Source organism: Panulirus ornatus, chromosome 55 (assembly GCF_036320965.1).
Source record: "Panulirus ornatus isolate Po-2019 chromosome 55, ASM3632096v1, whole genome shotgun sequence".
Taxonomy (NCBI): Eukaryota; Metazoa; Arthropoda; class Malacostraca; order Decapoda; family Palinuridae; genus Panulirus; species Panulirus ornatus.
Window position 1 is genome coordinate 36985501 of NC_092278.1, and position 12449 is coordinate 36997949.

The 12449-nt window shown below is 42.3% G+C and overlaps 1 protein-coding gene across 1 annotated transcript in view; it reads left to right on the top strand.

Annotated features, from left to right (window-relative positions):
* LOC139765693 (fasciclin-2-like) overlaps positions 1-12449 on the top strand; it is a 276821-nt gene that overhangs the window by 189377 nt on the left and 74995 nt on the right. Inside the window, exon 10 of the mRNA XM_071693461.1 lies at positions 8306-8406. Within this exon, the coding sequence (XP_071549562.1) occupies positions 8306-8406 (101 nt within the window). The remainder of the gene's footprint in view (positions 1-8305; positions 8407-12449) is intronic.

The window sequence follows — 12449 nt, forward strand, 5'->3', positions numbered from 1 at the left end:
TGAAAAAGAGGGCAAATGAGAGTTGGGGTGAGAGAGTATCATTAAATTTTAGGGAGAATAAAAAGGATGTTTTGGAAGGAGGTAAATAATGTGCATAAGAAAAGAGAACAAATGGGAACATCGGTGAAGGTGGCAAGTGGGGAAGTAATAATAGGTAGTGATGAAGTGAGAAGGAGATGGAGTGAGTATTTTAAAGATTTGTTGAATGTGTTTGATGATAGAGTGGCAGATATAGGGTGTTTTGGTTGGGTTGGTGTGTGAAGAGAAATGTTCAGGGAGAATGTTTTTGTTAAGAGAGAAGAGGTAGTGAAAGGTTTGCTGAAGATGAAATGGGCGGGTTTGGATGGTATTGCAGTGGAATTTATAAAAAAAAAAAGTAGTGTGACTGTGTTGCTGATTGGTTGGTAAGGATATTTATTGTATGTATGGACCATGGTTAAGTACCTGAGAATTGGAGGAATGCATGCATAGTGCCATTGTACAAAGGCAAAGGGGATTGATAGAGATGCTTTGTATAACGTCTTGATAGTATATGGAGTGGGAGGTGAGTTGCTAGAAACAGTGAAAAGTTTTTACCAAGGATGAAAGGCATATGTATGAGTAGGAAGAGAGGAGAGTGATTGGTTCCCAGCGAAGGTCAGTTACTGACAAGGGTGTGTCATGTCCCCATGGTTATTTTATTTGTTTATGGATGGGGTGGTTAGGGAGGTAAATGCAAGAGTTTTGGAGAGAGGGGCCAAGTATGCTGTGTGTTGGGGATGAGAGGGCCTGGGAAGTAAGTCTGTTGTTGTTCACTGATGATACAGTTCTAGTGGCTGATTCAAGTAAGAAACTGCAGAAGTTGGTAATTGAGTTTGGAAAAGTGTGTGAAAGGAGAAAGTCAAGAGTAAATGTGAATAAGAGCAAGGTTGATAGGTTGAGTAGGGTTGAGGGACAAGTTGATTGGGATGTAAGTTTGAATGGAGAAAAATTGGAGGACGTTAAGTGTTTTAGGTATCTGGGAGTGGACTTAGCAGCGAATGGAACCATGGACGCGGGAGTGAGTCACAAGGTGGTGGAAGGGGCGAAGGTTCTGGGACTGATGAAGAATGTGTGGAAGGAAAGGATGTTATCTTGGAGAGCAAAAATGGGTATGTTTGAAGGAATAGTAGTTCCATCAATGTTATATGGTTGCAAGGTATGAGATATAAATAGGGTTGTACGATGGAGGGTGAATGCATTGGAAATGGAATGTTTGAGGACAAAATGTGGTGTGAGGTGGTTTGACCAAGTAAGTAATGAAAGGGTAAGAGAAATGTGTGGAAATAAAAAGAGTGTGGTTAAGAGAGCAAAAGAGGATGTGTTGAAATGATTTGGGCTTATGGAGAGAATGAGTGAGGATTTATGTGTCAGAGGTGGACAGAACAAGGAGAAGCAGGAGACCAAATTAGAGGTGGAAGGATGGAATGAAAAAGATTTTGAGCATTCAAGGACTGAACATACAGGAGGGTGAGAGGCGTGCAAGGAATAGAGTGAATTGGAGCGATGTTGTATACCAGTGTCGAGCTGCTGGTAGTGGACTGAACCAGGGCATGTGAAACATCTGGGGTGAACCATGGAAAGGTCTCTGTGGTCTGTATGTGAGTGCCCAACCCACCCACATACACATGTATATCCATACACGTCCACACACACAAATATACATACCTATACATCTCAATGTATACATATATATACAAACACAGACATATACATATATACACATGTACATAATACATACTCTCTGCCTTTATTCATTCCCATCGCCACCCCGCCACACATGAAATAACAACCCCCTCCCTCAGCATGTGCACGAGGTAGCGCTAGGAAAAGACAACAAAGGCCGCATTCATTCACACTCAGTCTCTAGCTGTCATGTAATAATGCACCGAAACCACAGCTCCCTTTCGACATCCAGGCCCCACAGAACTTTCCATGGTTTACCCCAGACGCTTCACATGCCCAGGTTCAATCCATTGACAGCACGTCGACCCCAGTTTACCGCATTGTTCCAGTTCACTCTATTCCTTACACGCCTTTCACCCTCCTGCATGTTCAGGCCCCGATCACTCAAAATCTTTTTCACTCCGTCTTTCCAACTCCAATTTGGTCTCCCACTTCTCGTTCCCTCCACCTCTGACACATATATCCTCTTTGTCAATCTTTCTCTCTCATTCTCTCCATGTGACCAAACCATTTCAAAACACCCTCTTCTGCTCTCTCAACCACACTCTTTTAATTACCACACATCTCTCTTACCCTATTATTACTTATTTGATCAAACCACCTCGCACCATATATTGTCCTCAAACATCTCATTTCCAGCACATCCACCCACCTCTGCACAACTCTATCTATAGCCCATGCCTCGCAACCATATAACATTGTTGGAAACACTATTCCTTCAAACATATCCATTTTTGCTTTCCGAGATAATGTTCTCGACTTCCACATATATATATATAGCTTTCTTTTTCTTTTCTTTCGTACTATTCGCCATTTCTCGCTTCAGCGAGGTAGCGTTAAGAACAGAGGACTGGGCCTTTGAGGAAACATCCTCACCCGGCCCCCTTCTCTGTTCCTTCCTTTGGAAAATTAAAAAAAATGAGAGGGGAAGATTTCCAGCCCCCCGCTCCCTTCCCTTTTAGTCGCCTTCTACGACACGCAGGGAATACGTGAGAAGTATTCTTTCTCCCCTATCCCCAGGGATAATATATATATATCCCTGGGGATAGGGGATTAAGAATACTTCCCACGTATTCCCTGCGTGTCGTAGAAGGCGACTAAAAGGGGAGGGAGCGGGGGGCTGGAAATCCTCCCCTCTCGTTTTTTTTTTTAATTTTCCAAAATATATCACCTGGGGATAGGGGATTAAGAATACTTCCCACGTATTCCCTGCGTGTCGTAGAAGGCGACTAAAAGGGGAGGGAGCGGGGGGCTGGAAATCCTCCCCTCTCGTTTTTTTTTTAATTTTCCAAAAGAAGGAACAGAGTGGGCCGGTGAGGATATTCCAAAAAAGGCCCAGTCCTCTGTTCTTAACGCTACCTCGCTAACGCGGGAAATGGTGAATAGTTTGAAAAAAAAAAAATATATATATATATATATATATATATATATATCTTTTCTTTTCTTTTAAACTATTCGCTATTTCCCGCGTTAGCGAGGTAGCATTAAGAACAGAGGACTGGGCCTTTGAGGGAATACCCTCACCTGGCCCAATTCTCTGCTCCTTCTTTTGGAAAATTAAAAAAAGAAACGAGAGGGGAGGATTTCCAGCCCCCCGCTCCCTCCCCTTTTAGTCGCCTTCTACGACACGCAGGGAATACGTGGGAAGTATTCTTAATCCCCTATCCCCAGGGATATATATATATATATATATATATATATATATAGCAATACTCCTGAAACAGGAGTTGTGGGAGTATGTGATAGAATGTAAGAAAGTAAATTCTCGATTAATATGGGTAAAACTGAAAGTTGATGGAGAGAGATGGGTGATTATTGGTGCATATGCACCTGGGCATGAGAAGAAAGATCATGAGAGGCAAGTGTTTTGGGAGCAGCTGAATGAGTGTGTTAGTGGTTTTGATGCACGAGACCGGGTTATAGTGATGGGTGATTTGAATGCAAAGGTGAGTAATGTGGCAGTTGAGGGAATAATTGGTATACATGGGGTGTTCAGTGTTGTAAATGGAAATGGTGAAGAGCTTGTAGATTTATGTGCTGAAAAAGGACTGGTGATTGGGAATACCTGGTTTAAAAAGCGAGATATACATAAGTATACGTATATAAGTAGGAGAGATGGCCAGAGAGCGTTATTGGATTACGTGTTAATTGACAGGCGCACAAAAGAGAGACTTTTGGATGTTAATGTGCTGAGAGGTGCAACTGGAGGGATGTCTGATCATTATCTTGTGGAGGCTAAGGTGAAGATTTGTATGGGTTTTCAGAAAAGAAGAGTGAATGTTGGGGTGAAGAGGGTGGTGAGAGTTAGTGAGCTTGGGAAGGAGACTTGTGTGAGGAAGTACCAGGAGAGACTGAGTACAGAATGGAAAAAGGTGAGAACAATGGAAGTAAGGGGAGTGGGGGAGGAATGGGATGTATTTAGGGAATCAGTGATGGATTGCACAAAAGATGCTTGTGGCATGAGAAGAGTGGGAGGTGGGTTGATTAGAAAGGGTAGTGAGGGATGAAGAAGTAAGATTATTAGTGAAAGAGAAGAGAGAGGCATTTGGACAATTTTTGCAGGGAAAAAATGCAATTGAGTGGGAGATGTATAAAAGAAAGAGACAGGAGGTCAAGAGAAAAGTGCAAGAGGTGAAAAAGAGGGCAAATGAGATTTTGGGATGAGAGAGTATCATTAAATTTTAGGGAGAATAAAAAGATGTTCTGGAAGGAGGTAAATAAAGTGCGTAAGACAAGGGAGCAAATGGGAACTTCAGTGAAGGGCGCAAATGGGGAGATGATAACAAGTAGTGGTGATGTGAGAAGGAGATGGAGTGAGTATTTTGAAGGTTTGTTGAATGTGTTTGATGATAGAGTGGCAGATATAGGGTGTTTTGGTCGAGGTGGTGTGCAAAGTGAGAGGGTTAGGGAAAATGATTTGGTAAACAGAGAAGAGGTAGTAAAAGCTTTGCGGAAGATGAAAGCCGGCAAGGCAGCAGGTTTGGATGGTATTGTGGTGGAATTTATTAGAAAAGTGGGTGACTGTATTGTTGACTGGTTGGTAAGGTTATTTAATGTATGTATGACTCATGGTGAGGTGCCTGAGGATTGGCGGAATGCGTGCATAGTGCCATTGTACAAAGGCAAAGGGGATAAGAGTGAGTGTTCAAATTACAGAGGTATAAGTTTGTTGAGTATTCCTGGTAAATTATATGGGAGGGTATTGCTTGAGAGGGTGAAGGCATGCACAGAGCATCAAATTGGGGAAGAGCAGTGTGGTTTCAGAAGTGGTAGAGGATGTGTGGATCAGGTGTTTGCTTTGAAGAATGTATGTGAGAAATACTTAGAAAAGCAAATGGATTTGTATGTAGCATTTATGGATCTGGAGAAGGCATATGATAGAGTTGATTGAAATGCTGTGTGGAAGGTATTAAGAATATATGGTGTGGGAGGCAAGTTGTTAGAAGCAGTGAAAAGTTTTTATCGAGGATGTAAGGCATGTGTACGTGTAGGAAGAGAGGAAAGTGATTGGTTCTCAGTGAATGTAGGTTTGCAGCAGGGGTGTGTGATGTCTCCATGGTTGTTTAATTTGTTTATGGATGGGTTTTTTAGGGGAGGTGAATGCAAGAGTTTTGGAAAGAGGGGCAAGTATGAAGTCAGTTGTGGATGAGAGAGCTTGGGAAGTGAGTCAGTTGTTGTTCGCTGATGATACAGCGCTGGTGGCTGATTCATGTGAGAAACTGCAGAAGCTGGTGACTGAGTTTGGTAAAGTGTGTGAAAGAAGAAAGTTAAGAGTAAATGTGAATAAGAGCAAGGTTATTAGGTACAGTAGGGTTGAGGGTCAAGTCAATTGGGAGGTAAGTTTGAATGGAGAAAAACTGGAGGAAGTAAAGTGTTTTAGATATCTGGGAGTGGATCTGGTAGTGGATGGAACCATGGAAATGGAAGTGAATCATAGGGTGGGGGAGGGGGTGAAAATCCTGGGAGCCTTGAAGAATGTATGGAAGTCAAGAACATTATCTCGGAAAGCAAAAATGGGTATGTTTGAAGGAATAGTTGTTCCAACAATGTTGTATGGTTGTAAGGCGTGAGCTATGGATAGAGTTGTGCGCAGGAAGGTGGATGTGCTGGAAATGAGATGTTTGAGGACAATGTGTGGTGTGAGGTGGTTTGATCGAGTAAGTAATGTAAGGGTAAGAGAGATGTGTGGAAATAAAAAGAGCGTGGTTGAGAGAGCAGAAGAGGGTGTTTTGAAATGGTTTGGGCACAAGGAGAGAATGAGTGAGGAAAGATTGACCAAGAGGATATATGTGTCGGAGGTGGAGGGAACGAGGAGAAGTGGGAGACCAAATTGGAGGTGGAAAGATGGAGTGAAAAAGATTTGGAGTGATCGGGGCCTGAACATGCAGGAGGGTGAAAGGAGGGCAAGGAATAGAGTGAATTGGATCGATGTGGTATACGATGTGTGAACGAATGGGGCCTTTGTTGTCTTTTCCTAGCGCTACCTCGCACACATGAGGGGGGAGGGGGATGTTATTCCATGTGTGGTGAGGTGGCGATGGGAATGAATAAAGGCAGACAGTGTGAATTGTGTGCATGTGTATATATGTATGTGTCTGTGTGTGTATATATATGTGTACATTGAGATGTATGGGTATGTATATTTATGTGTGTGGACGTGTATGTATATACATGTGTATGGGGGTGGGTTGGGCCATTTCTTTCGTCTGTTTCCTTGCACTACCTCGCAAACGCGGGAGACAGCGACAAAGTAAAATAATAATAAAAAATAGATATATAATGTATGTGTGTGTGTGTGTGTGTGTATGGGCGTTTATGTGTATATGAGTGGATGGGCCATTCTTCATCTTTCCTGGCGCTACCTCACTGTCACAGGGAACAGCGATTAAGAATCATAAGTAAATAATTAAGATTTATGCATTATTGTAGAACTAAGTGCATTATGTGCAGGGAGAACATTGTATGTGAAACAAGGAAAACTGGCATTAAGATGATGCTCTCCAGGTATGCTACTTTTCGTGATGCCCAGCATCCTGGCATGCCTGGACTGATGTCCGGATCAGTGATATTGAAGTATGACATTTGTTCAATAGGAGCTACCATTTTAAGATAATTCTTTGTCATCTGAGACTTCTTCACACTGCATTGACCCCAGGTCATTTACTGAAGATGTTACCATGGAGTATTTATAAACAGAATGCCACACATTCCTCAGTACTCCCTGGAACCTTTGTCGCCTTTCCCACTTTGTAACTCTTCATAGCACACATCGTTTCATTTCTATGTCCGCTCCCAAGTTTCTTGGGCACTTTCCGTCTTCAAAGTTTTCTCCACTTAAGAATTCTGCCCAACTAAATCCTCTTTACACTGCTAAAGCAGATAACCTTGCTTTACTCATGTTTACTCTTAACTTTCTCCTTTCATGCACACTCCCAAACTTAGAAACTACTTTCTGCCATTTGCCACTCTAATCTGCCTCCAGTGCTGTGTAATCAGGAAGTAAATGATTCATCTTCCAGGCCCCCTCATCCCCCAGTAAATTTCATGTCTACCCCTTTCTTCAGACCCTTTCATTTATCTCCCTTAGCATGCCATCCATAAAAGATTAAACAGCCATGTTAATGTCATTCATCCGTGCCACAGTCTCACACACGCCATACACTCTTGATAAAAACTGCTTCTGATGGCATTCTCTGAACACCATATATTCATAGCACCTTCCACAAAGCATCTCTCTCAAGCCAGTTATATGCTTTCTCCAGGTCCATAATTATCTGTGCAAATCCTTGTTTCCCTTCGTACTTTTTTTTACGTGAACTGAGATGGAATGGGCAGCTGAGGCCCTCATCAAGGCCATCCCATTAACATTATACATTGACCAACCCCTAGGAGTGGATGAACAGCTGGGTTGACTGTGGACCAACTGCTGCAACCAGGATTTGAACTTAAGCACTTAACCCTGGGCGACCTGTGAATGCATCATTTCTCGCACATTCTTCAAAGCAATCATAAGAATTATACTTTTATAGGATTTTTTTTCCCAGCATCAGACATGTTGATTGCCCTCCTTGACATTGATTCATCCAGGTTCATGCAGACTGTTGGGGCTGTAGTGGGAGTATTTGTTATGTTGGCCAGTCATTAAGTGTTGATGTTTGCAAAGCAGGCAGTTAAAGTGAGTGTTTCATTTGTGATTTGTAGTTTGCTTTTGGAAAACCAGTAAACAGGTGCAGCATAGTTTAGGGTGAATTGAGTGGACTGTTTGTAGAGGATGTTCATGGATTCCATCTCTTTCCTGAAACTGGTGCTGGTGAGTGTTTTGGGGGCATGTGTGATTTGTAGTTTGCCTTTGAAAAACCAGTAAACAGGAGAGGCATAGTTTAGGGTGAATTGGGTGGACTGTTTATAGAGGATGCTCATGGATTCCATCTCTTTCCTGAAACTGGTGTTGGTGAGTGTTTTGGGGGCATTTACTTTATTTATGGCCTTTGTGTTTATGTATGTGGCATGAGGGTTGATAGTCATATTTATCATATTTGTTCTTATATATATACTTTTGCTTATATATGGCATGTTTTATTCTCAAAAATGTACATTGCAGGTTCTTCATACACATTGGATGGACTGATGCCACAAGAAACATACGTTTTCCGGTTTGCTGCTCGTAGTGAGGCTGGGGATGGAGAGTGGGGTGGTGAGAAGGTTAGTATTGATTATCATTTAATATCTGAATTTTCCATCTACTATGATTAACCAGTTCAATAGATAACATGAAATTACATTACTCAAAGAACTATTGTAGAACATAGTTGAGCTAATATTTAATGATAAATGTTCATGTGTATTGCATGCAGTGTAAGGTATACATTATATATTATTTTTATTTTTTTTTATTATACTTTGTCGCTGTCTCCCGCGTTTGCGAGGTAGCGCAAGGAAACAGACGAAAGAAATGGCCCAACCCCCCCCATACACATGTATATACATACGTCCACACACGCAAATATACATACCTACACAGCTTTCCATGGTTTACCCCAGACGCTTCACATGCCTTGATTCAATCCACTGACAGCACGTCAACCCCGGTATACCACATCACTCCAATTCACTCTATTCCTTGCCCTCCTTTCACCCTCCTGCATGTTCAGGCCCCGATCACACAAAATCTTTTTCACTCCATCTTTCCACCTCCAATTTGGTCTCCCTCTTCTCCTTGTTCCCTCCACCTCCGACACATATATCCTCTTGGTCAATCTTTCCTCACTCATCCTCTCCAAGTGCCCAAACCACTTCAAAACACCCTCTTCTGCTCTCTCAACCACACTCTTTTTATTTCCACACATCTCTCTTACCCTTACGTTACTCACTCGATCAAACCACCTCACACCACACATTGTCCTCAAACATCTCATTTCCAGCACATCCATCCTCCTGCGCACAACTCTATCCATAGCCCACGCCTCGCAACCATACAACATTGTTGGAACAACTATTCCTTCAAACATACCCATTTTTGCTTTCCGAGATAATGTTCTCGACTTCCACACATTCTTCAAGGCCCCCAGAATTTTCGCCCTCTCCCCCACCCTATATATATATATATATTTTATTTTTTATTATATTATACTTTGTCGCTGTCTCCCGCGTTTGCGAGGTAGCGCAAGGAAACAGACGAAAGAAATGGCCCAACCCCCCCCATACACATGTATATACATACGTCCACACACGCAAATATACATACCTACACAGCTTTCCATGGTTTACCCCAGACGCTTCACATGCCCTGCTTCAATCCACTGACAGCACGTCAACCCCAGTATACCACATCGCTCCAATTCACTCTATTCCTTGCCCTCCTTTCACCCTCCTGCATGTTCAGGCCCCGATCACACAAAATCTTTTTCACTCCATCTTTCCACCTCCAATTTGGTCTCCCTCTTCTCCTTGTTCCCTCCACCTCCGACACATATATCCTCTTGGTCAATCTTTCCTCACTCATCCTCTCCATGTGCCCAAACCACTTCAAAACACCCTCTTCTGCTCTCTCAACCACACTCTTTTTATTTCCACACATCTCTCTTACCCTTACGTTACTCACTCGATCAAACCACCTCACACCACACATTGTCCTCAAACATCTCATTTCCAGCACATCCATCCTCCTGCGCACAACTCTATCCATAGCCCACGCCTCGCAACCATACAACATTGTTGGAACCACTATTCCTTCAAACATACCCATTTTTGCTTTCCGAGATAATGTTCTCGACTTCCACACATTCTTCAAGGCCCCCAGGATTTTCACCCCCTCCCCCACCGTATGATCCACTTCCGCTTCCCATGGTTCATCCGCTGCCAGATCACTCCCAGATATCTAAAACACTATCAACTTCTCAGTTTTTCTCCATTCAAACTCACCTCCAATTGGACTTGACCCTCAACCCCACTGTACTAATAAACTTGCTCTTATTCACATTTACTCTTAACTTTCTTCTTCACCACTTTCCAAACTCAGTCACCAGCTCTGCGTTTCACACATGAATCAGCCACCAGCGCTGTATCATCAGCGGAACAACCAACTGACTCACTTCCCCCAAGCTCTCTCATCCCCAACAGACTTTATACTTGCCCCTCTTTCCAAAACTCTTGATTTTACCCCTAACAAAACCCCATTCCATAGAAAAATTATAGAAGAAAGATCATGAGAGGCAAGTGTTTTGGAGCAGCTGAATGAGTGTGTTAGTGGTTTTGATGCACGAAAACGGGGTTATAGTGATGGGTGATTTGAATCCCAAAAAGGTTTGAGAAAATGTGGATAGGGGGAAATTTTTTTGGTTACATGGGGGTTCAGTGTTGTAAATGGAAATGGTGAAGAGCTTTTTAGATTTATGTGTTAAAAAAAGGGACTGGGTAAATTGGGGAAATACCGGGTTTTAAAAAAAGCGAAAAATTTTAATAAGTTTAGGGTAAAAAAGTAGGAGAGAGGGCCCAGAGGGGCGTTTTTGGGGATTACTTTTTAAATTTGGGACGGGGCCACCAAAAAAAAAGGAAAAGGGGATTTTTTGGATTGTTAATGTGTGAGAGGTGAAAATGGGGGGAGCCCTGATCATTAATTTTGGGGGCCCTAAGGTGAAGATTTGTATGGGTTTTTCAGAAAAGAAGTGAATGTTGGGGTAAAGAGGGGGGGTGAGAGTTTTGAGCGGGGGAAAAGGAGACTTGTTTGGGAAGTACCAGGGGGAAAAACTGAGTACAGAATAAAAAAAGGTAAGAAAAATTTGGAAGTAAGGGGGGGTTTGGGGGGGGGAAATGGGATGTATTTAGGGAATCATTTGTTTTTGGTTTTGCAAAAAAAGATGCTTTGGGCAGGGAGAAGGGGGGGTTTTGGGTTTGATTAGAAAGGGAAAGTGAGGGTTTGAAAAAGTAAGATTATTATTTGAAAGAGAAGGGAGAGGGGGCATTTTGGACAATTTTTGCGGGGGAAAAAAAATTTGAAATTGGGGGGATGTATAAAAAAAAGGCCCAGGAGGGTCAAGAGAAAATTTGAAAGGGGGGAAAAAAGGGGGAAAAGGGGGGCAAATGAGGGAATTTTGGGATTGAGAAAAAGGTTTTTTTTTTTTAAAATTTTTTAGGGAAAATTTTAAAAAGATTTTTTCTGGGAAGGAGGTAAAAAAAAGTGCGTAAAGACAAGGGAGAAAATTTGGGGAACTTCAGTAAAGGGGCGAAAATTTGGGGGGAAAAAAAGGGGGGTTTTTAAAAGGGAAGTGGGGGGGGGTTTGGGTTTGGGGGAAAGGGGGGGGGAGGGAAATTTTGAAGTTTTTTTGAAGTTTTTTTAAATTTTTGTGTTTTGTGATAGAGGGGGGCAGTATAGGGTGTTTTTGGGCAAAGGTGGTGTGCAAAGTGAGGGGGGTTTTGGGGGAAAAAAATGATTTTTTAAACGGAGAAGAGGTAGAAAAAAGGTTTTTGGGGAAAAGTTTTAAAAAGCCGGCAAGGCAGCAGGTTTGGAGGGGTTTTTTGTGGTGGAAATTTATTAAAAAAGGGGTTGGGGGGGTGTATTGTTCCCTTTTTGGAAAGGGTTATTTAAGGGATGTAGGGATCATGGTGGGGTTTGCCTGAGGTTTTGGGGGGGAATGCGTGCATAGTCCCAAAGGGTTAAAAAGGGAAAAGGGGGGTAAGAGTGAGTGTTAAAATTACAGGGGGTTAAAAAGTTTGTTGAGTTTTTGGGGAAATTTTTATGGAAAGGGGTATTGTTTGGGAGGGGGGGGGCATGCACAGAGCATCAAATTTTTGGGGGGAGAGCAGTTTTTGGTTTCAGAGTGGTAGAGGATGTGTGGATCAGGGTTTGTTTTTAAAGGGAAATGTATGTGAGAAAATATTTTGAAAAGCAAATTTGGTTTTGTATGTAGCTTTATGGATTTGGAGAAGGCATTTTTGATTGGGGTTGTTTTGAAATGCGGGTGTGGAAGGAATTAAGAATATAGGGTGTGGGGGGCAAGTTGTTAGAAGCAGTGAAAAGTTTTTTTTTGGGGGATGTAAAGGGATTTTGTAAAGTGTAGGAAGAGGGGAAAGTGATTGGTTCTCAGTGAATGTTTGGGGTTTTAGCAGGGGTTTTTGTTTTTGTCTCCCCTGGGTTTTTTAATTTGTTTATGGATGGGTTTTTTAGGGGAGGTGAATGCCCAAAAGGGTTTTGGGGAAAAAAGGGGCAAATATGGGAAAATCAGTTGTGGATGGAAAAGTTGGGTTGG